This window comes from Neolamprologus multifasciatus, chromosome 9 (genome assembly GCF_963576455.1).
Source record: "Neolamprologus multifasciatus chromosome 9, fNeoMul1.2, whole genome shotgun sequence".
Classification (NCBI taxonomy): domain Eukaryota; kingdom Metazoa; phylum Chordata; class Actinopteri; order Cichliformes; family Cichlidae; genus Neolamprologus; species Neolamprologus multifasciatus.
Genome location: NC_140447.1, coordinates 33,126,526 through 33,149,425, shown reverse-complemented (window position 1 = coordinate 33,149,425; position 22,900 = coordinate 33,126,526). Strand labels below are relative to the sequence as shown.

At 45.2% G+C, this 22,900-nt stretch overlaps 2 protein-coding genes across 8 annotated transcripts in view; both read right to left on the bottom strand.

Moving 5' to 3' along the window:
- Window positions 1-3,320: 3,320 nt before the first annotated feature.
- LOC146511970 (uncharacterized) lies at window positions 3,321-7,137 on the bottom strand. Of its 2 annotated transcripts, none has more exons than XM_085171826.1 (3): window positions 6,941-7,137; window positions 4,203-4,485; window positions 3,321-3,791 (listed from the first exon to the last, which is right to left on the bottom strand). In XM_085171826.1, the coding sequence occupies exons 2-3, from the start codon at window positions 4,471-4,473 to the stop codon at window positions 3,484-3,486; spliced, it is 579 nt and encodes a 192-aa protein (XP_085027952.1). In that variant the 5' UTR covers window positions 4,474-4,485; window positions 6,941-7,137; the 3' UTR covers window positions 3,321-3,483. The 2 variants fall into 2 exon arrangements, with proteins under 2 accessions (XP_085027952.1, XP_085027951.1); XM_085171825.1 differs by having other exon boundaries at window positions 4,203-4,482; window positions 6,941-7,135.
- A 1,508-nt stretch (window positions 7,138-8,645) lies between these two features.
- LOC146511969 (5'-AMP-activated protein kinase subunit gamma-2-like) overlaps window positions 8,646-22,900 on the bottom strand; it is a 34,753-nt gene continuing 20,498 nt past the window's right edge. For all 6 annotated transcript variants that reach the window (XM_085171695.1, XM_085171690.1, XM_085171693.1 and 3 more), the window contains one exon: window positions 8,646-22,900. This exon is cut by the window's right edge and continues 1,285 nt beyond it. The gene's annotated coding sequence lies outside the window, so the exon portion shown is untranslated.

Genomic DNA, 22,900 nt, shown 5'->3' with positions numbered 1-22,900 from the left:
TTCTGCTGGAGGTTTCTTCCTGTTAAAAGGGAGTTTTTCCTTCCCACTGTCGCCAAAGTGCTGCTCATAGGGGGTCATATGATTGTTGGGTTTTTCTCTGTATGTATTATTGTAGGTCAACCTTACATTGTTGAGGCTGTTTAAATAAGGCTGAGTGCAGATTCGTCTGTTGGAGGCTTTGTTTCCGCAGCTCGTTTCACTCCAAGAGCTTCGTTCATAAAACAGAGCAGCGCTTTGAGCTTTAGAAAAGTTTTCCTTTGATGTGGAAGTCTGAACTTCAGGTCCGGGATGTTCCGGCCGTCTTGGTCTGAGCTGTGGAGCCGAGGCCTCTCAGGAGAAGTGAGGACATCCATGTTTTTGTGGTCGATAATGTTCAGTTACACTGAGAATGTAAATGTTGATGAATCTGTTTGAATTGTTTTGAATTCAGAATCAAACTGAAACAAGTGGTCCGGCTCGAAGCTCGAGTTGTTTTCCGGATGAAGGTGCTCTGATTCCTGATGAACTGAAGACCTTTGGAGGACTTTCCCTGTCAGATATGTGGATGCAGGACCCAAACACAGGACTCTTAGAATGAAAACAGTGTGTTTGTTTATAGTGCAGAAAGTCTTCTGAGCGTGCTCCAGGTGAGGATGTATGTCCCTGACACCTGTGCAGCGTCTTCCTGTTGTGACGGTGGTCCATGTTTCACTCCCCTTGCTCAGTATCTACAGTGCGCTCACTCAGTTCCCTCGTCTCCGTAATCCTGCAGGAAACCATAGAAGCAGTCGTTAGGATTCCCACCAGCGACCACACAAACACTTTGTAAGACTTAGTTTTCAGAGCAAACTGACGATTCTGTCACAGCGACCCAGCGTCGACGGAGCTCAGCCACGCTGCTAAGAAGCTCCGGAGGTGAGGCTGAACAGCTGCAGGTGTGTGATTAGGCTTCAGGTGAAGCGAATCCCCATGGCAGGGACACCACTGTCCGGGCCTGGACTCACAGAGAAACCAGAACACCAAAACACACACACACACACACACACACACACACACACACACACACACACGAGGAAACATGGACCATCAGAACACACGACCATGGCAGATCACCCGGCGAGGACTGCGGACCGTGACATTCCTGTTCCCCAGCCTCGTGTTTTCCACCAGAGTTTGTACAAAGTAGAGACAGGACATGATGAGAAACAACCTGCTGACAGAATCACACGGCTGACAAATGAAAACTAAACTGAGAAAGAGCCGTTAGCGAGGCAGACAACCTGAGTGGTAGGAGGAGGTGCCCAAACCTCTGGAACAGCTGCTGATCAGCTGACCTAAGCACTCACAGCTGCAGCATCTCTCACAGCTGCTTAGGAGCAAACCCACGTGACCATTTATGGTCTTGGTACAATGTGCTGGCCACCGAGCGCTGCAGCACGAATCACCTTCTGATGGTTGTCGGTCTGACTCTGGCTAACAGTGAAGCTTTGAGCACAGATGTAATCTAACATCATCACAGATGGACCGGAGGTCTCACCTGAAGTTCACTGTATGAAACCAGAGGCCTCACAGAGGCAGTCACACCTGTGAGATGGGCTGCCTGGCAGCATCCAGGTGATTCCCACTGAAGGTGATGAGAGTTTTCATGGATGATGAAACTGCAGAAGATCCACTGAGCAGGACTAACTCCTCATTATCATCTACAGGTTCATCTTGATCAGAGCTGTATCTTTGAGACAACACTGCCACCATCAGGCCAGACTGGGAATTACAACAGTGTTTAATCAGCTGAGACAGAAATACACTGGTTATGTTTTAACAGCAGCACCCTGCTGAGCTGACAGTGTAAGTCAGGGGTGGGCAACTCCAGGCCTCGAGGGCCGGTGTCCCTGCAGGTGTTAGATGTCCTTGAACCAACACAGCTGATTTAAATGGCTAAATTGGCTCCTCACCGGCTGTGTCCCAATTCAGGGTCTGCACGCTTGAAGTACGCACACTGGCTGATGTTGTTCATGAGACTAAAATCATCTCACTGTGGTAGTGTAAATATAATATGGCCAATATTCTCTATCTACATATCTACATATAGATAGATATAGGAGTAAAGGCTTTAAAACCCAGTCAATGCTGGAAGTACAAACATCACTAATGTCACATAACTTTGCCGACATGTGGCCAACAGCAATGTTTTAATGTTCTTCGTTATTAAACATTCGCACATGAATAAGTGACGTCATATTCAGTACCTACTTTTGACAGTTCACTCTTCGGCCGCTCCCTTCTGCCGTATTTTGCATCAAAATTATCCACACCCACCGCCGCGGGATGAATTGTGGGATGTATGGGACCACGAAGCGTGCACTGGACCACGCTTGATATTTGGGGAAATTGACGGCGCATGTGGAGTATGCATTTGAAGTACACTTCAAATGCATGCGATTACGTCACCGCCACGCGACGACAGCCGTCGTCGCGTGGCGGTGACGTAATCGCACTCAAAATGCGTACTTCAAGCGTGCAGACCCTGAATCAAAGTGCTTTGCAATGCCACTATTCATTCACTCTCACATTCACACACAGGTGGAGGCAGCTACAGTTGTAGCCACAGCTGCCCTGGGGCAGACTGACAGAAGCGAGGCTGCCATATCATCGGCCCCTCTGGCCATCACCAGTAGGCGGTAGGTGAAGTGTCTTGCCCAAGGACACAACGACCGAGACTGTCCGAGCAGAGGCTTGAATCGGCAACCTTCCGATTACAAGATGGACACACAACTCTTGAGCCACGATCGCCCCGTACAGATGAAGATGGACAGATTAGAGCTTCCTGCCCGTAACAAATCGATTTGTGGAAACCCACAATGACCCACACTAATGATTGTCAGTTACTGAATATGTTCAAGGTTACTTTACAGACTGAAGCAGACACAGTGACAGGAAACTCATCTTTTATTTTCACGTTGATCAGAGTTACAGAAAGAAACATGAAACTGCTCTCTGACACGTTTGACTTCAACAACATGAAAACAGCCAAATCCTCATTAATCTGTTGGTTTCTGTTGGACTTTTATTCTAATCAGCTCTAAAATGTTTCCATAAAATCTAATAAATTTCTCGTTAACATCAGTGTCCAATGAAAATTCTACAAATAAAGTCATTTTCCTGATTGTTTTGTTCTCAGACTGGAAGTCAGAGATCTTGGTTTCCATCCACCCTGAAGGTTTTCACAGAGCCGCCTGTTCAGGTTTGACTCAAAGCCTTGTTTCTGGAACACGTTAGTCCTGAAACCTGCTGAAGCTCTGACATGTTCTGCTGTTTGAACGTCTTTGTTTGTATAAAGACGCGTAGAAAATCGTCTCTGTGAAAACCTGTGATGTGAAAACCAAACAGACAACGCGCTCGTGTTTCTGTAAGTGGATTGGAGGATTGAACTGTATCAGCTGCTTCTGGGTGTTACAGATGATTCCTAATTTGCTCTCCTGTGAGTGCTGAACATCTGGCAGTGCGTCACATCAGCTGCAGCTCCCGTGAAAGGCACGGATCCACCTCGCAGAGAGCGGCGATCAGAGCCGAGCTGGCCTGGGATCCTTTTCCGCGCACCCCATCGATCACCTGTCGGGCTTTATCCGCCCTGCTCCTCACGCCGCCTAAATCCATTTCATCATCGATGATGATGCGGCGCTCCAGGAGTTTATCCAGCAGCTTCCTCAGGACAGGTTCAGACACTCTGTCGATAAACTGAGACCGAACGGCCGTCAGCTTCTGCTCTGCCGAGGAGTCGGCGGCGGTCTTTGGCAGATCGGGACCTGGAAGACCTGTGAGAGAGAGGAGGACGGATTAATGCCGAGGTCAGAGTGAGGCCAAAGACCTCCGACCACGGGAGCCTCGGCGTGAGGCCGAAGACCTCCGACCACGGGAGCCTCGGCGTGAAGCTCAAGACCTCCGACCACGGGAGCCTCGGCGTGAAGCCGAAGACCTCCGACCACGGGAGCCTCGGCGTTCCTGAGAACATCAATCCAGCAGCTCCGACTCGGGCGGCTCCTTCCATCAGCTGTTTGCTCTGAATGCACCTTAAAAGGGAGAGAGACACTCTGCACACACTTCCTGTTTGCACGTCCTGTCACAGCGTGACGCTGCGTGTGACCTCTGACCCTGATGATGTCACCTGAATGTCCAACGCTCAAACAGGTTAAAGGAAGTCCACGCCTGCCCACAGCCTCACTGACCTGCAGGTTGACCCATGACCTTTCGCAGCTTCTTCGCCAGGTCGTTCCTGTTGATCTTCTTAAAGATGCTCTCCATCACCTGCACGGCTCCGTCCATGTGATACTTCTGCACCATCAGATCCACGGCGTCGCGCCTCTCCGCCTTTGACAGCTGGTTCACTTTGATGGGCTCGATGTCTCTAAACCGCTCGTTCTTCAGGTTCCACTTGAAGTCCTTGAAGTCCTCATCCGTTATGTCGTCCAGGATGTTGACGAGGTCCAGCACCTTCATCTCGGCTTCCTGCTAGCATCAGAAAACACTGATCAGACTGATGCATCATGGGTAATGAGCGCCGTGAGAGCGCCATGAGAGCGCCGACGTGAAACAGTCAGTGTTACAAACATCTCCAGTAATAAATCAGTGCACCACAAACACATGGACGACTATGACAGAGGCACGGAAAGAGGCGGGGTTTAGTTCAGGAAGGAGGCGTGACCTGGAAGTACCTGCCCTCATCAGCGCTGTCTGAATTCTCCACATGTTATGGACTAAAGGCACTTCAGTGCTTCCTTTATTACCTCCTTTAGCAGAGGACACACTGCAGCATGCTTTGTGAAAGGGGAGGAGCAAACGGCCTCCCCAAACGAACACAAATATTCAACCATGACCTCTCTGAACTCTGCAATAAAAACTACTTCCTGTTGCTGCACGAACAACATGGGTTCATACAAAGGTCGTGTCCAAATTCATGGGCTGCGTCCTCCTGAAGACCCGGCCTTCGCGGTCTACGTGGGCCGGGTCCTCAGAAGGTCGGGTAGGAAGTAAACGGCTGTGAAATTGGACGGTCGAGCCTTCAGATCTGTGTCACCGCTGTCTCGGTGGAGTTGAATAAACTCGGCCGTCTGCTCCTTGCTATCTAAAATATAACAGGACACTGGATTAAACTCTCGACCGTCTCACACTTCTGTTTAATCAGTTTTCTGTTTGACGTTTAGTCAGCTGTGTGGAAACCAAGGAGGAACCCACTCGGGGGATTAATAAAGTTTTATTTTATCTAATCTAATAACTTTAATCTCAGCCAAACCGATTTACTCACGAACAAATAAAACACTGAAAAAAGCCCAACAATAACATTTTTAGGTTGTCTAAGAGACTTATATATTACGTTTAACCTGAGTAGCGAAACTCCGCAGTGATCTGAACATGATGTGCCGGGAGTTGTGACGTTCTCGGCGGCATCAGTGACCCTCGAGCTCCCGGCGAGCTGTCGAGCTGGTGGGTAGCAGATGTCTCCGAAAACGTCGAAGCACTTTTGCAAATATGCGATATCTTGATAAACCGAGCAGATATTTGATGTTTACACAGCTACTTTCTCGCCTTAATATATGTTAAAAGTTTATTTTGTGACCCAGAAAGAATAATAAGAGTAATTTTAAAACTTAGTAGCGGCCGCCATTGTTGGAAACTGGAGTTTGGCTGGGCCACGCTATGAATTCTGGTATACGGTGGGCCACGAAGGACACACCTGACCCGTCCTTCAAATTCGGGGAAAAGGAGGACGCATTTGTCGACTGCATTCGGAGGAGTCTACGAATTTGGACAGCCTTCGGCGCGTCGCTGTGACGTAATCGGTCTACAAATGCGGCCTCAGGAGGAAGCAGCCCATGAATTTGGACACGACCTGTGTCTGTATTAAGTGATGGCAACGTGTTCTGTGTGGTCAGTTTGCATGTTCTTTAAACTGGTCAGGATCATCACCCAGTTCGGCTGTGGGTCAGCTGGGATACAGGATGGATGGAGGGAACTTTAAATCCCGTCCACGGCCGTCAGTCCCAAACTCACAGAGATCTTCAAAAAGCAGACGCCAGCAAGGCGGAGCCTAAAGGTGCCTCAACTCGCACACGACTTATCTTTCACAGGCTGTTCTCGTTCACTCGGCCTGCACAAAACAAACAAAACGCAGAAGCAGCACTCCCAACACTAATCAGGAGTCAGGAATGTCAGCATGCCCCGCCCTCAGCTGTTTCCTGTCACTGCAGCTCAAACTGGTTTGAACCTGATCTCAGATTAAAGACGAAGCGATCACACACAGCTGGCTGATGATGAAGTGTGAAAGAAGGAGCAAACCCCGCAGATGTTCTCAGCAGGTTTACAAAGATGGCCTCCAGCTGCTTTTAATCAACACCAGCGAGAGCAGACGTCAGGCTCGCAAGAAGGAAACTGTTAAAAGATTTTACTTTTATAATTGCTTATGTTTAGCTTATTTGAATTTCACAGAAATGCCTGTACATAGCATGTCAGCATTTCTTTAACTGGAACAGAGTGACCACATGAGGAAGTTGCTCAAGTTTAGACAACACCCACATGTATTGTTTTAACTACAAGATCGTTAATCAACTTGTCCATCTTTGTCTTGCAAGGCTGCATCCTGTGCAGCCTCGTATGCAATCACCAGATAAGAAGTTGTTTTTTCCTAACTTGTACTCCACCCATGAGTGTTACGTGAGTAAGACAGTATATAATAAAGTCTAAGCAGATACCTGGCGTGCATTCCTGCACCAACTCTGTAGTTGACAGATCGTGCACAGGAATAGTCCATGTACATGAATTAACTCTGGGCCTGTGATTCTTTGCTTTCCTGAGTTTTTCTCTTAACAGAAACCTTCTGTGGCGCTCGCCCTCAAAGGCTAAGCCAGAATCTCCCAGCCGACCCTGAAGCTGACGAGGAGCTTCAGGTAGAAACGGCAGACACACTCACCTTTCAGCTCGGAGCGATGACAGAGAAAGGAGCTTCCACTCGCTGCTGCCTGTCAGACGGGCTTCAGGGCTGCTGCTCTGCCAGTTGTGAGGAGCTGTGATGTGTTCACACTGAGTTTGTCTCTGAACTTTCATTTCAGCTTCCAAAGAAGTGAGCGTAACCTGACACTGGGGGAGGTCTTTCTGTGGAAATCACAGCAGACCTGTCGGACGGCATAGCATCATGTTTATCCACCTCAGCAGGAAACTACACACGCAAATTCAAATTCGAATTCAAATTTTATTTGTCACATGCAAACTGTCACACTGTGAGCGACCATCTTTGAACAGAGGCGGTGGTTTACGACACCAACTCTCTGCCATCTATAATCCAGTTTTGAGTTCCCTCCCCAGACGCCTTAACGCCCACTCACATCCTGGGACATCTGACCTCAGGAAATCACATGATAAGGTGGGGCCAGGTTTCACAATGAGCTCACCTGAAACTCTGGCTGATTGGGACCCACACCCAGTTTCACACCTTGGCTCAGGCGATTAGAGGATCATCAGGGGGTCCTTTTGTCCCTCTGTGGGGGGAAACTCCCACTAGGTTTATATCTGGGACTCTCCACCATTTGACCTTAGAACTGAAGAAGCTTCTCGGATGAAGGTGAAACGTCTTCAAGTAACTTAAAGAAGTCCAGACGCTTTTCTTTGCAAGCTCCTTTGACAACAAGTCCTCTAAACACATGTTCAGTTTCAGGCCTCAAACAGCTGCAGCGTTGTGACGTTGGTGGAGTGGAGGGCTGCTCCGAGAAGATGGAGGTTTACCTGTTTCATCCTCAGTGTTTGGTAGCTTTGGAATGAGCTCATTTTTTATGAACATCAATTATTCAGCAGTTTGTAACTGTTTTATCATTTATATCAGTTCTTTGCAACAAGCTTGAACTGAAGGGCCGTTTTTATTACCAACTGAAAACTGCACATGAGCTGAAACCAGATCTTTAATCTTCCATGTGTTGCTCCAGAGGTGGGACCAAGTCTCAAGTCTTTATCCTCAAGTCAGAGTCGAGTCCGAATCTTTGAATTTCAAGCCCGTTCAAGTCTTTTTTTAAACAATGTTGCAGTTATATGTTAAATGTCAATAACAGATGTGTTCTTCAGGGCTGCTGCTCTTGCAGTTGTGAGGAGCTGTGATGCATTCACACTGAGTTTGTCTCTGAACTTTGATTTCAGCTTCCAAAGAAGTGAGCGTAACCTGACACCGGGGGAGGTCTTTCTGTGGAAATCACAGCAGACCTGTCGGACGGCATAGCATCATGTTTATCCACCTCAGCAGGAAACTACACATGCAAACATAAAGTCGTGATAACAGTCACTGATTATATCAAACACCTGCTCAGCTGGTCACATGACCACACAGCGATGAAGCAGAAACAAACCCCGAGCAGCTCCTCCACAGCAGGAGAGGAGCACAGACACGCCTCCCTGCTGGCTTCACTCATCCATGCGGACTGCACAGCACAGCCTGGGTCTACGCTCACACCGGCTAGCTGGTGTATCAGAGAAACTCAGGAGGGTTTTCTCCAAGCATGTTATCCCGGTGTACTTCAGACCCAGCAACACACTCAGACACAAACTGGTTCACCCGAAAGACAAAACGCCAAAACACAGACTTAACAATGTGGTGTTTGCTGTACAGCAGCGAGGAATGCCCAGACCTCTACATTGGAGAGACCAAACAGCCACTTCACAAGCGCATGGCACAACACAGAAGAGCCACCTCCACAGGACAAGACTCAGCTGTCCATCTGCATCTAAAGGTCAAAGGTCACTCTTTGAGGATGCCAACGTTCACATGTTGGACAGAGAGGACAGATGGTTTGAAAGAGGAGTGAAAGAAGCATCTATGTCCACAGTGAGCGACCATCTTTGAACAGAGGCGGTGGTTTACGACACCAACTCTCTGCCATCTATAATCCAGTTTTGAGTTCCCTCCCCAGACGCCTTAACGCCCACTCACATCCTGGGACATCTGACCTCAGGAAATCACATGATAAGGTGGGGCCAGGTTTCACAATGAGCTCACCCGAAACTCTGGCTGATTAGGACCCACACCCAGTTTCACACCTTGGCTCAGGCGATTAGAGGATCATCAGGGGTCCTTTTGTCCCTCTGTGGGGGGAAACTCCCACTAGGTTTATATCTGGGACTCTCCACCATTTGACCTTAGAACTGAAGAAGCTTCTCAGATGAAGGTGAAACGTCTTCAAGTAACTTAAAGAAGTCCAGACGCTTTTCTTTGCAAGCTCCTTTGACAACAAGTCCTCTAAACACATGTTCAGTTTCAGGCCTCAAACAGCTGCAGCGTTGTGACGTTGGTGGAGTGGAGGGCTGCTCCGAGAAGATGGAGGTTTACCTGTTTCATCCTCAGTGTTTGGTAGCTTTGGAATGAGCTCATTTTTTATGAACATCAATTATTCAGCAGTTTGTAACTGTTTTATCATTTATATCAGTTCTTTGCAACAAGCTTGAACTGAAGGGCCGTTTTTATTACCAACTGAAAACTGCACATGAGCTGAAACCAGATCTTTAATCTTCCATGTGTTGCTCCAGAGGTGGGACCAAGTCTCAAGTCTTTATCCTCAAGTCAGAGTCGAGTCCGAATCTTTGAATTTCAAGTCCGTTCAAGTCTTTTTTTAAACAATGTTGCAGTTATATGTTAAATGTCAATAACAGATGTGTTCTTTTTTAAATCTGCGTTCATCTCAACACCTGAGGAACTTAATATACACAAAGTGATCCTGAAATCGCAGCTCAGTAATGTACAGCTCAGCTGCAAGAAGAGTCACAGAATAAACATTCAATGAAAAACCAGAACTTCCTGTTCAGACGGGCGACTGTACAGAGCAAACAACCATCGCAGTAAATTTACTGCAGCGTGATTAGTCTCGTCTGCTCTCTGTTTGTGTGTCCATGTGTGAGTGACACACACACACACACACAGACACAGTCTGAGTCTGTGTTTTGCATATTGCATTTGGTTTTTTGTTGACTTCATAGTTTATGTACCTGAAAGAAACGAATCTCAGGAGCATTTTTGGCCTGACCGTTTGTTTGTTTTGTGTTATTTTTAAAAAAAATCTGGTTCATCTGATTGGCTGTGATACAGCTGACGCACACATACGTACGCAGTGTGGTAAGAATGAAATGAACTAACACTGCGCACTTTATGTGATATGTGTGTTACATTTTAGATTTGGGGTAAAATATCCAGTCAGGTTCAAGCCCGAGTCATTGGTTTAAAAGTCCAAGTGAAGTCTAAACTTAATGACACCAAGTCATGTGACTCGAGGCCACACGTCTGGTTGTCACTGCAGATCTTTGATGCTGAAACTAACAGAGCAAAAACTGCGTTCTGATCTTCGCCGAGGTCGTTCTCGTCAGTGTTCTGCACAGATGTGTCGTTGGGTCAGCGCAGATCATGTTTGAGGAACAGGGAGAGCGAGTTTCCTCTCTGCCACCTTCAGAGCTCAGTCGTTCGTAGATTATTATCTGACTGCGTGGTTAGATCTGATACTGAACATAAAATACCTGAAATCCAAAATAAATTCAGATGCATTTACAAAGTAGGAGGACTTTGGTGCAATGTCTGGATTACAGTAACGCGTACCGGGATGTCCTTCACTCACTGCGGGAGGACGGCCTGATGTCATTCATGTCTTTGGCGTCCGCTGGACTCCGAGCAGGTCTGGACCGCATGTCGGAGGACGGACTAACGACAGGTCTCTGCTGTTGGGACGAGCAGCTGGACGAGGACAACTCGAGGTTCCCTATAATCCCCACAGTATGTCAGCACATCTGGAGATGCTCCTGGTGGTTTTATACACTCTTGGTTTTCAGTTAGCACTGATCTAAATTACTGTTAGAATAAAATGAAAACGAAGGTTGTATTTAACGTAAAGAACGCTTACACATCACTTCACCTGTTCTGGATGAATGAATAGTCTGTGTTTGTGGCAGTGACTGGGAGAGAGCTCTGCTGCACACAGCACAGCCCACAGGATGAGGAAGCTGGAGGGGCTGCAGAGAACAATGGATCCTCGAGAACGTGACCTGGGCAACAGGCGTCAAACCAACAGTCACACCTAACATGGACCAAAATACTGCGTTAAATACTGCGTTAAATACTGCATTACTTTGCTAAAACATTCAGATTACAGTTAGACAAAGCTTAGCTTCTCTCAGTGTTCGATGCTACACAGAGTTTAACCAAAACATGTGGAACTATTAACAACTACACAGAGTACTGTAACCATGCAGTGTTGATGTGACCAGTACTTTACTTGGTGATCAGCTGCCATTCTTTGGGCTCCTGGAACTAAAGATTTCCTTTGAATCAACTGTAAAACAGAGATGTTGTAACCTTCAGGCAGGACTGATGGGGGAGCTGGAGTGGATCACCGTAGTCCAAGCTTTAGTCTGGATCCACAGTGTTCACCTTACAGGATTATGGTGCAGTGAATCGTGTAAGATCTTATACTTCAGGGTACAGTGGAACGATGATCCTGCTGAACAGCTCTTGTTGTTGTGGTGAATCCACTTAGCCAAAAAAAAGGATCGGACATCAGTTGTAGAAACGATAGTCTTTATATGAGGCTTCAAAAAGGGGAATGTACAACAAATAAACTTCTCGACATCAGAGCAACATATAATGGCTTCCTGAAAACTTTCTTTGCTAGCTAAACCCAGAGTAACTTTCGTCTAGCACAAAGGATTCTGGGAAATGCAGTTTAATGAAAATACCTGTTAAATGCTCCCTTTAAGCAGAAAATTAAATCTATAATTAATTGCTCTCACTAAACATGTGGCTAATACTTAAATCGCTTACAAAATAACCAAAATGCTGTTATCAAACAATAAACTGCAATAAAGTTACAACACTTGTTGTTTTCATGAAGCAGCGACAAACATCAGCTAATGTTCACCAACATCTTTACTCCTTTAGTTTCCACATCAGAGAGAACCTCGGACACCAACATGGCTGCTGCACCCATCATGGTTCTAACCCAGGGGTGGGCAACTCCAGGCCCCGAGGGCTGGTGTCCTGCAGGTTTTAGATCTCATCTTGGGTCAACACACCTGAATCACATGATTAGTTTGTTACCAGGCCTCTGGAGAACTTCAGGACATGGTGAGGAGCTAATTTAGCCTTTAAATCAGCTGTGTTGGTTCAAGGACGTCTTAAACCTGCAGGGACACCGGCCCTCGAGGCCTGGAGTTGCCCACCCCTGTTCTAAACTCTGTAAGTGTTCAGGTGCTCTCACAGAACCAGAGATCTCCTTACAGTTGTAGTCAAACATTTATTTTGAAAGGTCTGTTTCATCAGGAAGGATGTGAACATGGATTGTCCAGTCATCCCTGGAGCACGTGCAGGACACCAGCCTGTTTCCATCTGTGATGTTTGAAGCTGTTTGTGATCAAAATAAAAACCAGTCTGTACGAGAATGTTTTAAATTAATATCTAAGGACGCTTCGAGGTGCTCTGCATGTAAAATACTGTATATACAGTACTACAGGTATATACAGCTGATACTATATAGTACCTGATACTGCAAGAAATCTTGCAAACGTAAGATCCTCGTCTCAGTGCCCACACGTGTCTTTGACTGTGGTTGGCAGCTCATCAGAACAAAGTCAGCGTCTGTAAAGTAGATTATATTGTTCAGTCTAAGCTTTACATGCTAACAGGAAACTACAGATCAGACTCCAGCTGATTGGTTAATGTCACGGCCTTTTATGTTCCAAACACCAAAAAAGTCCAAGGTTTGCTCTATCACAAAAGTGCTGGTTTGTGATAGAGCATAATATTCTCTTTATTTCTTGCACCAAGCGCTCCCATACTCCACCATGATGGGCCCCATAAGGCGGGTTAAAGGTCCACTTTATGCCATCCTGTGCTAAACCTTTTTGGATTTTACTTTGGTTTAGCTCTAACATAGCTTGTTTTAACTCACGATTTGAGCTGACAAAGTTGGTTCCATTGTCTGACCGGATTTCTTTAACCTGTCCTCTGCGGCAGATGAATCTCCTGATGGCATTAATGCAGGAACCTGTATCAAGAGAATGTGCCACCTCCAGGTGAACTGCACGACAGGTTAGGCATGTGAAAAGAACGCCATACCTCTTAACAAGACTCCTGCCTCTCTTTACTTCTATTGGTCCAAAATAATCAACACCAACATAAGTAAATGGTGGAAGATCAGCTGAGATTCTATCAATAGGAAGATCAGACATTTTCTGCTCACCTGGCATTTGCCGTTGTCTTTGACACATTATACAGTCTTTGATTATTTTTCTAGCTGCTGAATTAGCATGAGGGATCCAGTATTGACGGCGAAGGGTTGAAAGCATGTGATTTCTTCCTCTGTGACCAACCTTTTCATGAATATGTTGAAGAATAAGCTTTGAAACATGGCTTTCTTTTGGCAAAATTGCAGGATGTTTTGTTTCCTCGGGTAAATCTGCTTTGCTCAGTCTTCCACCCACTCTCAGGACACCATTAGTAAGTACAGGATCAAGCTTATACAGATGACTTGACTTCCTTACAGTGCCGGAGTTTAGGGCAGTCATTTCATCAGCATAATGTTTTCTCTGCACAAAACTCACTATAGCCTCCTCAGCCTTGGACAAATCATCAGCTTTGAGCAGAGTGTTCCCATCTTCTTTAGCACATATTTGCTTTTCACAGTGCGTGTCCAGCGTTGTTTGCAGTTTAAGTCTTTCTTTTACTTTCAGGATACATGCCACACACCTTTTTAATTTTGTCCAGCTGGAGAAGTACATCAGCAGCTTAGTAGTGGGACACACATCTTCTTTCAGCACATCTGCACACATCAGGCCCTCCCCTTTTATTTCTGGGTCAGCTTCCAAATGGACAGATACATGATTTTTGCCTACTGGCCAGTGAACAACAGGTTTACTGAGAAATTCTGGACCACTGATCCAGGTGGAAGTTTTCAGGAAACAGCCAACCGTCATTCCTCGAGAGGCTGCATCAGCTGGATTCAGCTTTGAACTAATGTACCTCCACTGCTCAACTTTTGTCAAAGCATGAATGATGGAAACTCTGTTAGCTACATATGTTTTGAACCGTGTGGTTGTGTTTGCAATGTACTGCAGCACAGTTGTGCTGTCAGACCAAAAGACTGATTCACTCAGATTAAGCTTAAGTTCAACTGACAGCATTTTGTCCAAGCGCACAGCTAAAACTGCAGCAGCCAGCTCAAGACATGGGATGGCGACTTGTTTTAACGGCGCCACCTTTGCTTTACCAATAATAAAGGAAACACACACTTCCTGCTTGCTATTAGATAGCCTAAGATATGATACAGCACCATACCCAGTTTCACTGGCATCACAAAAGTGATGCCGCTGTGCACTTTCTACCTCCCCAAATCCTTTGGGTGTGACACATCTACTAATACTAAACTTGTTAAGAACTAAATCCTCAACCCATTTTTGCCAAGTTTGTGTCATTTCTGCTGGTATTGTCTCATCCCAGCCAAACCTCAGTTTACATAGATGTTGCAGAATTTGTTTTGCAGGCAGAATGACTGGAGCTAAGAAACCCAAAGGGTCGTAAATGGAGCTGACATTGGACAGAATACCACGTCTTGTAAGTGGTTTGTCCTTGTTCACAATACTGAATGTGAAAACATCATGTTCAATATCCCACTGCACACCGAGGGCTCTTTCTGTGGGGAGCTGGTCCCGACTAAGGTCCAGCATCTTTACACCTGTGGCTCTATTTTCCTCCGGGATCTGACAGAGGACAGAGCGATCACTACATACCCACTTATTGAGCTTAAATCCCCCCTTGGCACACACCTCAGTAAGCTGCTGATAAAGTGAGACGGCCTGCTCAACAGACTGGGTAGATTTAAGACAGTCATCTACATAAAAACTGTGCCTGATTGTATGTATAACCTCCTCTGGGTACAGATGTTGGTTGTCATCAGCAGTCTTTAGTAGTGCATAGGTGGCACAGCTGGGGGAGGATACTGCACCAAAAATGTGGACTAACATGCTATGTTCCACCAGCTGTTTTGTGATGTCACCATCGGGCCACCAGAGAAAACGTAAAAAGTTTACGTTTTCTCAGCTACTCTGACCTGATGAAACATCCCTTTAATGTCTGTCATAAGCGCTATTGGACCCTGCCGAAAGCGAATCAGCACACCTAATAAAGTGCTAGCCAGATCTGGGCCTTGTAATAGCTCTTTGTTCAGTGATGCTCCAGCAAATGTTGAAGCACAGTCATACACAACACGCAGTGTTTTCTTGCAGGGGTGGTAGACCCCATGATGAGGTATACCACACCTTTCCTTCCTCATGCTTCAACTGTTCTTGTGGTATAATTTCTGAATGTCCCTCCATACTAACATTGTGCATGAATTCTTTGTATTCTTCAAAGAATAACTGATCCTTCTGAAACCGTTTTAGCAGATATTGCGCCCTCTGCTGAGCCACCCGCTTGTTGTTTGGCATTCTTACTTCAGGTTTACGAAAGGGTAATTTCAAGTAATAATGACCATCTTTAAGCACAGCTGACTCTGACATTATGTTCATGAACTGTTTATCTTCTACAGACATTTCTGCACGCTCATTACACTGGTTCTCCACAAAATCTTGATTATACTGTTTAACCAGCATTTCCTCTAAACTACTTATAGAAATGTGGTTTACCTGGACAAAACTAGCATCATGCTCATCCTTGTCACTACCCTGATTGAGTGGCCCATTGACAACCCAACCAAGACGAGTTAGCACAGCATAGGGTCCATTACCCTCACTGTTAATGATTCTCCAAGGTTCCAGCGCTTTGGGCGAATTCACACCAATAAGCAGCCCAATGCCAGCATTTATCGGTGTCAACTCAACATCTTTTAAGTAAGGCCATTTTCTTAAGTCTTGTTCTTTAGGGATATTTTCTTTAGTGACAGGAATAGCCTTTTGAGTGTACACGTCAGGCAACCTCACATACTCATTCTGTTTTAAAGCAGCTACTTCCATACCAAAAAGTTTATAGCTACTTACTGGCCTTTCCTGACCCATAGTCTTTAACATGATTTCCACTTTCTTTCCAGATGCATTTAACTGCATCATCAACGCCTCGGTGCAAAAAGTTGCAGAGCTGCCGGGATCAAGAAAGTCATGTCTCAACAACCTTCGTCCCATTTTCCAACTTCACTTTTACTGGAACAACTGACAAGGCACATTCATTAGCCCCGGCCTCAGTATGGCTACCAAAGTTCAAAGAAACAAGAGCATTTGAGACTGATGATTCTTTACAGACAGCTTCAGCTGCTTGCCACTGCCGTTCTTTTGAGTGTATGTGGAGAACAGTAGGGTGATTTTTATTACAGGTGTGGCACGTCAAACGATGTGGACAAGCTTTACTCATGTGGCCTCTCTGTAAGCAACCAAAGCATAAACCTTTACTCTTAAGGAATGTCACCTTTTCTTTGTTGGCTTTTAGTTTGAATGAGTCACATACGTCCAAAAAATGGTTTTGGTCACAAAACAAGCACCGAGTTTGATCCAAGCCTTTATCTTCCTGGCTTATTTGAATACGGTCTAGTTTGTGTTTGTCATTGTTCTGTTCTGAAACTACAGCAACAGAAGTAGCAAAGCTACTGCTTTTAGTTTTAAACGGTGCCTTTGATGGTTTTGAAGCCATCTTTTCTTTTGTGTTTTGACTCTCTCCAAAAACAGGATCTAATGCAGCTCTTGTTTGCTTTTCAAGAAAATCAAGAAGATCTTTAAATCTTGCTCTGCGATTGCACTTTTCTGTTATATCAACAACTATTATTCGCCATTTATCGCGAAGTCTAAAAGGCAACTTCCAAACAAGAATCCTCATATTGGTTGAATTTTCCAGCTCATCAAGAAACCCAGCTTCATCCATTGTGTTGAAGCAGCTTCTTAGAAAGAATGTGTAAGCTCGTAATGCTGAAGCATCATCAGACTTTAAAACTGACCAGTTAAGAGCCTTGTCTATAAATGCAGATGTTATCTTTGCTCTGTTACCAAAATTCCACTCAAGCTGCTTTTTTGCCTCAACATAAGCTGTCTGTGGACTCATGTGCATGCAGCTTCTCACTAAAACTCTGGGCTGTCCTGTGGTAAACTGTTCTAAATAATAAAGCCTATCCTGCATGTTATCAGTCTTAGTTTCTATTCCTTACTCAAACGCCTTAAGAAAGGATCTAAAATGCAAAGGATCCCCACCAAAAACAGGAATTTCTATTGCTGGAAGCAGTGACAACCTCTGTTGTTTTACAAGCATCTCAGTAATCTCATGATCTCTGTTAGGGCACTGCTGCGGACATCAAGCTGAGAAGAGATTGGCCTTGGGTTTTCCCCATCTGGTTTAACCTTAGCAGGTGCATGTGTCTCTAGAGGCATTGGCAAAGGTGAATGAACTAAAGGGGCTTTCTTTGTTCTTGGAGCCTTTTGAGCGGTAGCAGCAGGTATGAACTCAGTAGATGTTCCAGAAGGAGCTTCTGATTCAACCTCAGCCCTGGAATCAAGGCTCTGCTGATCCTGAGCAGAGGTGAAAATTTGCATTTTTGCATCTGCCATAACCAACTCAGTTCTTAGAGCCAATGCTTCTTTTCTTGCTTTTAATTGAACTTCTTCCAGTTCGAGCGCATGTTTTTCTTGCAGTGCGTCCGCCTCCGCTTTCAAAGCGGCTCTTTCCAACTCAGCTTCCATCAGCGGCATTGAAGCTGGACGCGAGCTTTTACTCCTTAAACTTAAGGCTACAGTAACATTACTGGGCGCTTTACTAGAGCCCTTGCTGACAGGTTTAGCAACTCGTTCAGAAATCATGTCGCTCGTTTCTTGCGCTACTTGTGAGACGCTATCATGCGGCGCAATGTCACTGTCATGAGATGCTGCCTTTGATTCAACATTAGAGGCTGCAACTTCATCCTTTTGTGGATCAGGGTCTGCATTTATCCAAGTGTCGATTTCATGCAGAAAGTCTTTAAAACCAATCAGCTTAGGTTCATACCAATCGCTGTGATCTGTTTCCCTTTCATTTCTTTATTTATTTCACACATGGTTCAACAGCGTTTCTTTTCCTACATACAGAACCTCCTTCCCATTAATATGACACTGCACCCATGGGTGAGAAGGAGCAGGAAGAAGAATAAATTCTTGTTAGCACCTGCTCCCTATCTGCAATCCAATTATTCTTACAAGAGGCGCCAATACCCCCAAAAACCCTCTAACATGCATCTTTATGTAACAATGCAAAACTAAACATATATCAGCAATGTACAGTATTAAATGGCAATGAAAATTTTTTCTTCCACATTTAGCCCAAATTACTTTCATGTTCTTCATACTGATTTATCCTTGTGTGTAACACATTTTTGTACAACTCTTGAGATTATCATCGTTCAGCAATTTTTGAACTGAAGTCTGTAAGTCCATAAACTCTCCCAAATAATCATTAAATGTTTCCAAGTGTTCATCTATGGAAGCTTTTGATTCTCCAGCATCAATGAGAGCATTAATGTCATTTCGTTTTCTTGTCAGAACGCCAAGTTTCGCTCTGCGTTTTTTAATCAAATTAAAAAGCTCTCTTTCTTGTTCCTCTTGTTTAATACAAATGTTTCATGTTGCAGCTCAGCGTCTCGGCTCATCCAAACAAAGTATCACATTTACTCACGAACTTTGCGTCATTTTTTCAGTCCATTCTGCGAAGATCCAATCTTCCAAGTCCAATCTTCCAAGTCCAATCTTGCAAGTTTTTCCCAGCTTCCAAGTTGACATCCAAGCGAGTCAAATGATTTTTTGACTTAAATGTCACGGCCTTTTATGTTCCAAACACCAAAAAAGTCCAAGAAAAGGCCGTGGGTGGCAACGGGAGGTCTGTTTTTTAAACGCACTTCTGACTCCACTGTTTAAAAATCATATGCCATTTATTTTGTGCAAAATTATAAACAAAAATCAACCAAATAACTTCTTAAAACTTAAAATTAAACTAAAGTTAATTTAATTTGCTTTAACAACTTCAAAAGTGGTCAAAAAATCATTTTCTAACCCTCCCGTCGTCCCATCAGTCATTTGGCAAACAAAAACCATCCTCACCACACCCCTCCAGGTGCTCTTAACCCCCTGATTAATGGGAGGGTCCATGAGCCAATAAACCAATCACTTTCCAGAAACTTTTCTAATAAAATGAATTACAAATTTACAAACAAAACTAGGTCAGCATATTCTTACAACTTTAAAAAAAAAAAAAAATTGATACAAATTGTGTTTTATAAACATTCAACAAAAATGGCCACAACAGTTAATATTTACTTTCAAGACGTTCCCAGGAACAAGCTCCAGGATTTAGGATCACCAGGATCACACAGACCCACTCAGTCCCACACAGACCCACACAGTCCACACAGACCCACTCAGACCCACACTGTGTGGATTTTCCTACAGTAATGACGTCTCGTCATCGGTCTCATCAGAGGACAGCGTTCCTTTGCATGTGTCGACTGCAAGCACCTGCAGAGGCATCACTTCATTACGCCGTAACACATCTGCTTTGCTGTGAGTGTGCAGGTGGAGCCTGAACAGTATCAGCTGCAGTCATGCTGCAGTGTGAGCAGCAGGAAGGCCTGCACACACAAACTAACAACAACCCTGCTGGCTCATACAGCCTCCACAAGCTCCCAGACCTTGTTCCACGAAGGTTTCTAATATCAGTTAAAACCCAGTAAGCAGAGTGGACTTGTGTGTGCCTCCGGTTAAACGTGTCTGCTGATTCTACAAACGTCCCTCTGTCACCATGGTCTGTAAGAGCTCCTCACAGTGTGGCCTCACTGCCTGATGTTAAACATCTGTTTTTACCACCACTGAAGTCTGATTTATCCTGGAAATGACCTACGAGTTTAAAATAATGCAGTTTGGCATCAAATAAGAGTGACTGTCATCTGTCCTGATGAGCGGTTTAATTCAGACACAGAGTAATTTTATTTGCTCCAAATAATTTTATTTGGGGTCAAAATTGGCCCCAAATAAAATTATTGTGTTTTTGCAATGAACTCGGTTTTTATTCTTCAAACTCTTTAAAACAAACAGTTGTAATATTTTCATATTCCAGGTATTCCTCATAAAACATGTTTGTGACATGAGGCCATTTGCACTTTTATTTATTTTTTAATTCATTTTGAGAAATTGCAGTTTTTGTGTCACCACTCTTCCATATAATCAATGCATCTTTGCAATAAACTAAAGACTTTTCTCTCATTTGGGTGAAGATGATATATTTATAAACTTGCTCTGCTGGGTCCTCCCTCTGATCGCCACACGTTGTTCATCCTCTGTAACACAATCACACAGCTCCCACATGTAGCGGAAAGCTGCCACGTGGTCTGTTTTCAGTCGGCAGGCTCTGGTCCTCTTGGCATCAAAGAAACAGGGAATCTTCAAATCTTTGGATTGACACAGTGGCCTTGTACAAACACGCTGACTGGGACATCCCAGTTCTTCTCACTTCCTGCAAGAACAGTCAATCCAGTGAAGGCCATGAGCTCATGTTTGGTTACATTTGTCCACTCTTTTCTCATCTGTGGCTGCTCTTCATGTGCATGTCAGCACCTGACAGTGCTGAGGCAGGTGCAGGCTCTGGCCGACCACTTGGAGTTTGAGCCTGGCTGGGAGGTAGCTCTGAAACACGCCCCCTCCTCCCTTCCATATTGACTTATTCAGACGGACTTATGCATTTGTTTGGCTGCCTGCTCTGGAGATGATGACAAACATGCTAATAATACAAAGGAATAAATACTGTATGATGGCTCTATAATGTAAGACGGACACTGATGGATCATCTGTGGAGGAAAAATGAGCTGAACCATCAGTGAGGCTCTGATACAAACGTTTTTACCCATGTGATGACGTATCCTGCCTGCAGCCTGCCACACACAGGTGTGTAACACTTCCTGTTTACAGGTATTATTGTGTATTTTTAGTTGATGGTTTGTTGGTGTGACAGTTTGGGTGGTAATGTCCTCACTGACTGTCCCATAGATGGACTGATAAGACTTCATTTTACAGTTTTAAACTTTTTAATCTTTACTGTCAACTCGTCTGTTGATGATGAAGTCGCTGTAATCTGCAGGGAGGGGGGCAGATCCACGTCCAGAGGGTGGAGCAAGTCACGCTGAGAGGGCGGGGCTGTTTGTGGATGAACCTGCGGTTAGTTTGTGGGGAACAGATTAGCATTAGCAAGTAAACGAGCTGCAGTGATTATTATTACGTGTGATGGAAGAACGACTCTTCAGCACATCACTGATGAGCTGCAGTGACAGCCACATCCAGGCTCATGGGCCTCACAGCGGTTTCACCCTTGACCCCGGTGAGGGTAATGACCCCCTCCTTCTCTCACCTCTTGGCGGGCGGTAAAAACTGTCTGTGCCACGCAGGATTTTTACAGAGCGTAGCATTCAACAGCTTTGCAGACCACTCAGTGTTTTTGTGAAGCCATGCTGCGTCTCAGTTCTACAGAGCAGTTGTAGTCTGTACTTAAATTCTACAACAATTCCCAGAATTCCTTTGTGTTTGTCACCAGCGTGCTGGTAGTCGGTATGCACAGGTGACTTGGAAGCATTATTTTCAGGCTGAAAAACACTGGGGCGATATTTGAAACGAACATCAGGATGAAACAAACTCACAACCTGCACCAACTGCAGGAATGTCTGACAGGAAACGTGTAGAAGTACAACAGCGAGCGGGAAACAGCCGGATTGATTTTATTTTGTCAGTACTGCTCAGAAACCAGACGGACGTGGAACGAGATATTTAAAAGAGACAATGCTGAAGAGCAGGCTGAGGATCCACATCTGATATCAGAGTAACACACTGCTTGGTTATGTGCACTCATCATCAGTCAGTGTGCTTTCTGATTGGTTGCTGACCTTGGTTACCTGTCCACTCTCACCTGCTTCTGTTTGCTCAATCTGTGAGGTCACGAACCAACGAAAGAGAAACTGATCAGTTCATAGCAGCGTCCATCCTTCATCCATCCTTCATCCATCCAGCCCAGTTTACAGTAATAAAGTAGATCAGCTGTTTCCCAGCAGATGTTGGATCAGCAGGTCAGAATGAGCCAATAGCCTGCAGGGCTTTAGGCTACATTAGCCAATGATCTTGCTGCTGTTTAAATAAGCAGACACTTTAACGTTCCCGCGTCGTCACAACAGTGAAGCCTGCTTGTCTTCGTGCCGCAGCATAAAAACACCAACATCATGACATCAGCAACAGTGGACAGTTCCCACCACAATACATCGATATCATTGTGGCTGTTGCCATGGTTACTTTCAGGTGCGCTGTGATGACATTTAGCTTGATTGCTCCTCGAGTTCAGCGCTTTTTCCTCGGCTGTGACTGTGTTTTAGATCATGTGTGTGTCGTGACGATGGCAGTGGATTCCTCTGGTTTAGGTTTGAGCTGTTAGCTTCCAGAGTGCGTTGCTGCTACACTTAATAAGGCGTCACACAGTCTTTGTCACCTGGCTGGATAGAGAGGATCCTGGGATCAGGCCCACTGTGGACGCCGCTGAGTTTCCAGGGCGCTCTGATGAAGCCTGCACTTCATTTGCATGATGAAGAATGTTGGAGTGGGGTACAGGTGTGCCTGGTCTCAATCCACAGGGACTGAGACCAGGCACACCTGTACCCCACCTGAGCCTGAATCTAATGACGTGGCTGAGGGTGAAGCTCAGCAGGAAGCAGCAGAGAAGAAAAGAAGACTCGAGCATCAGAACATCAGGACGCTTTATTCATCGTCTGAACAGCAGCACGCCGACGCTCTGACAGAAGCTCTCTGATACGTGACGTCAGCGAACGCATCACAGCTGGGACAACCTGCTCTGTTAAATAACTACATTTCCCAGAGTGCCTGGGGATAA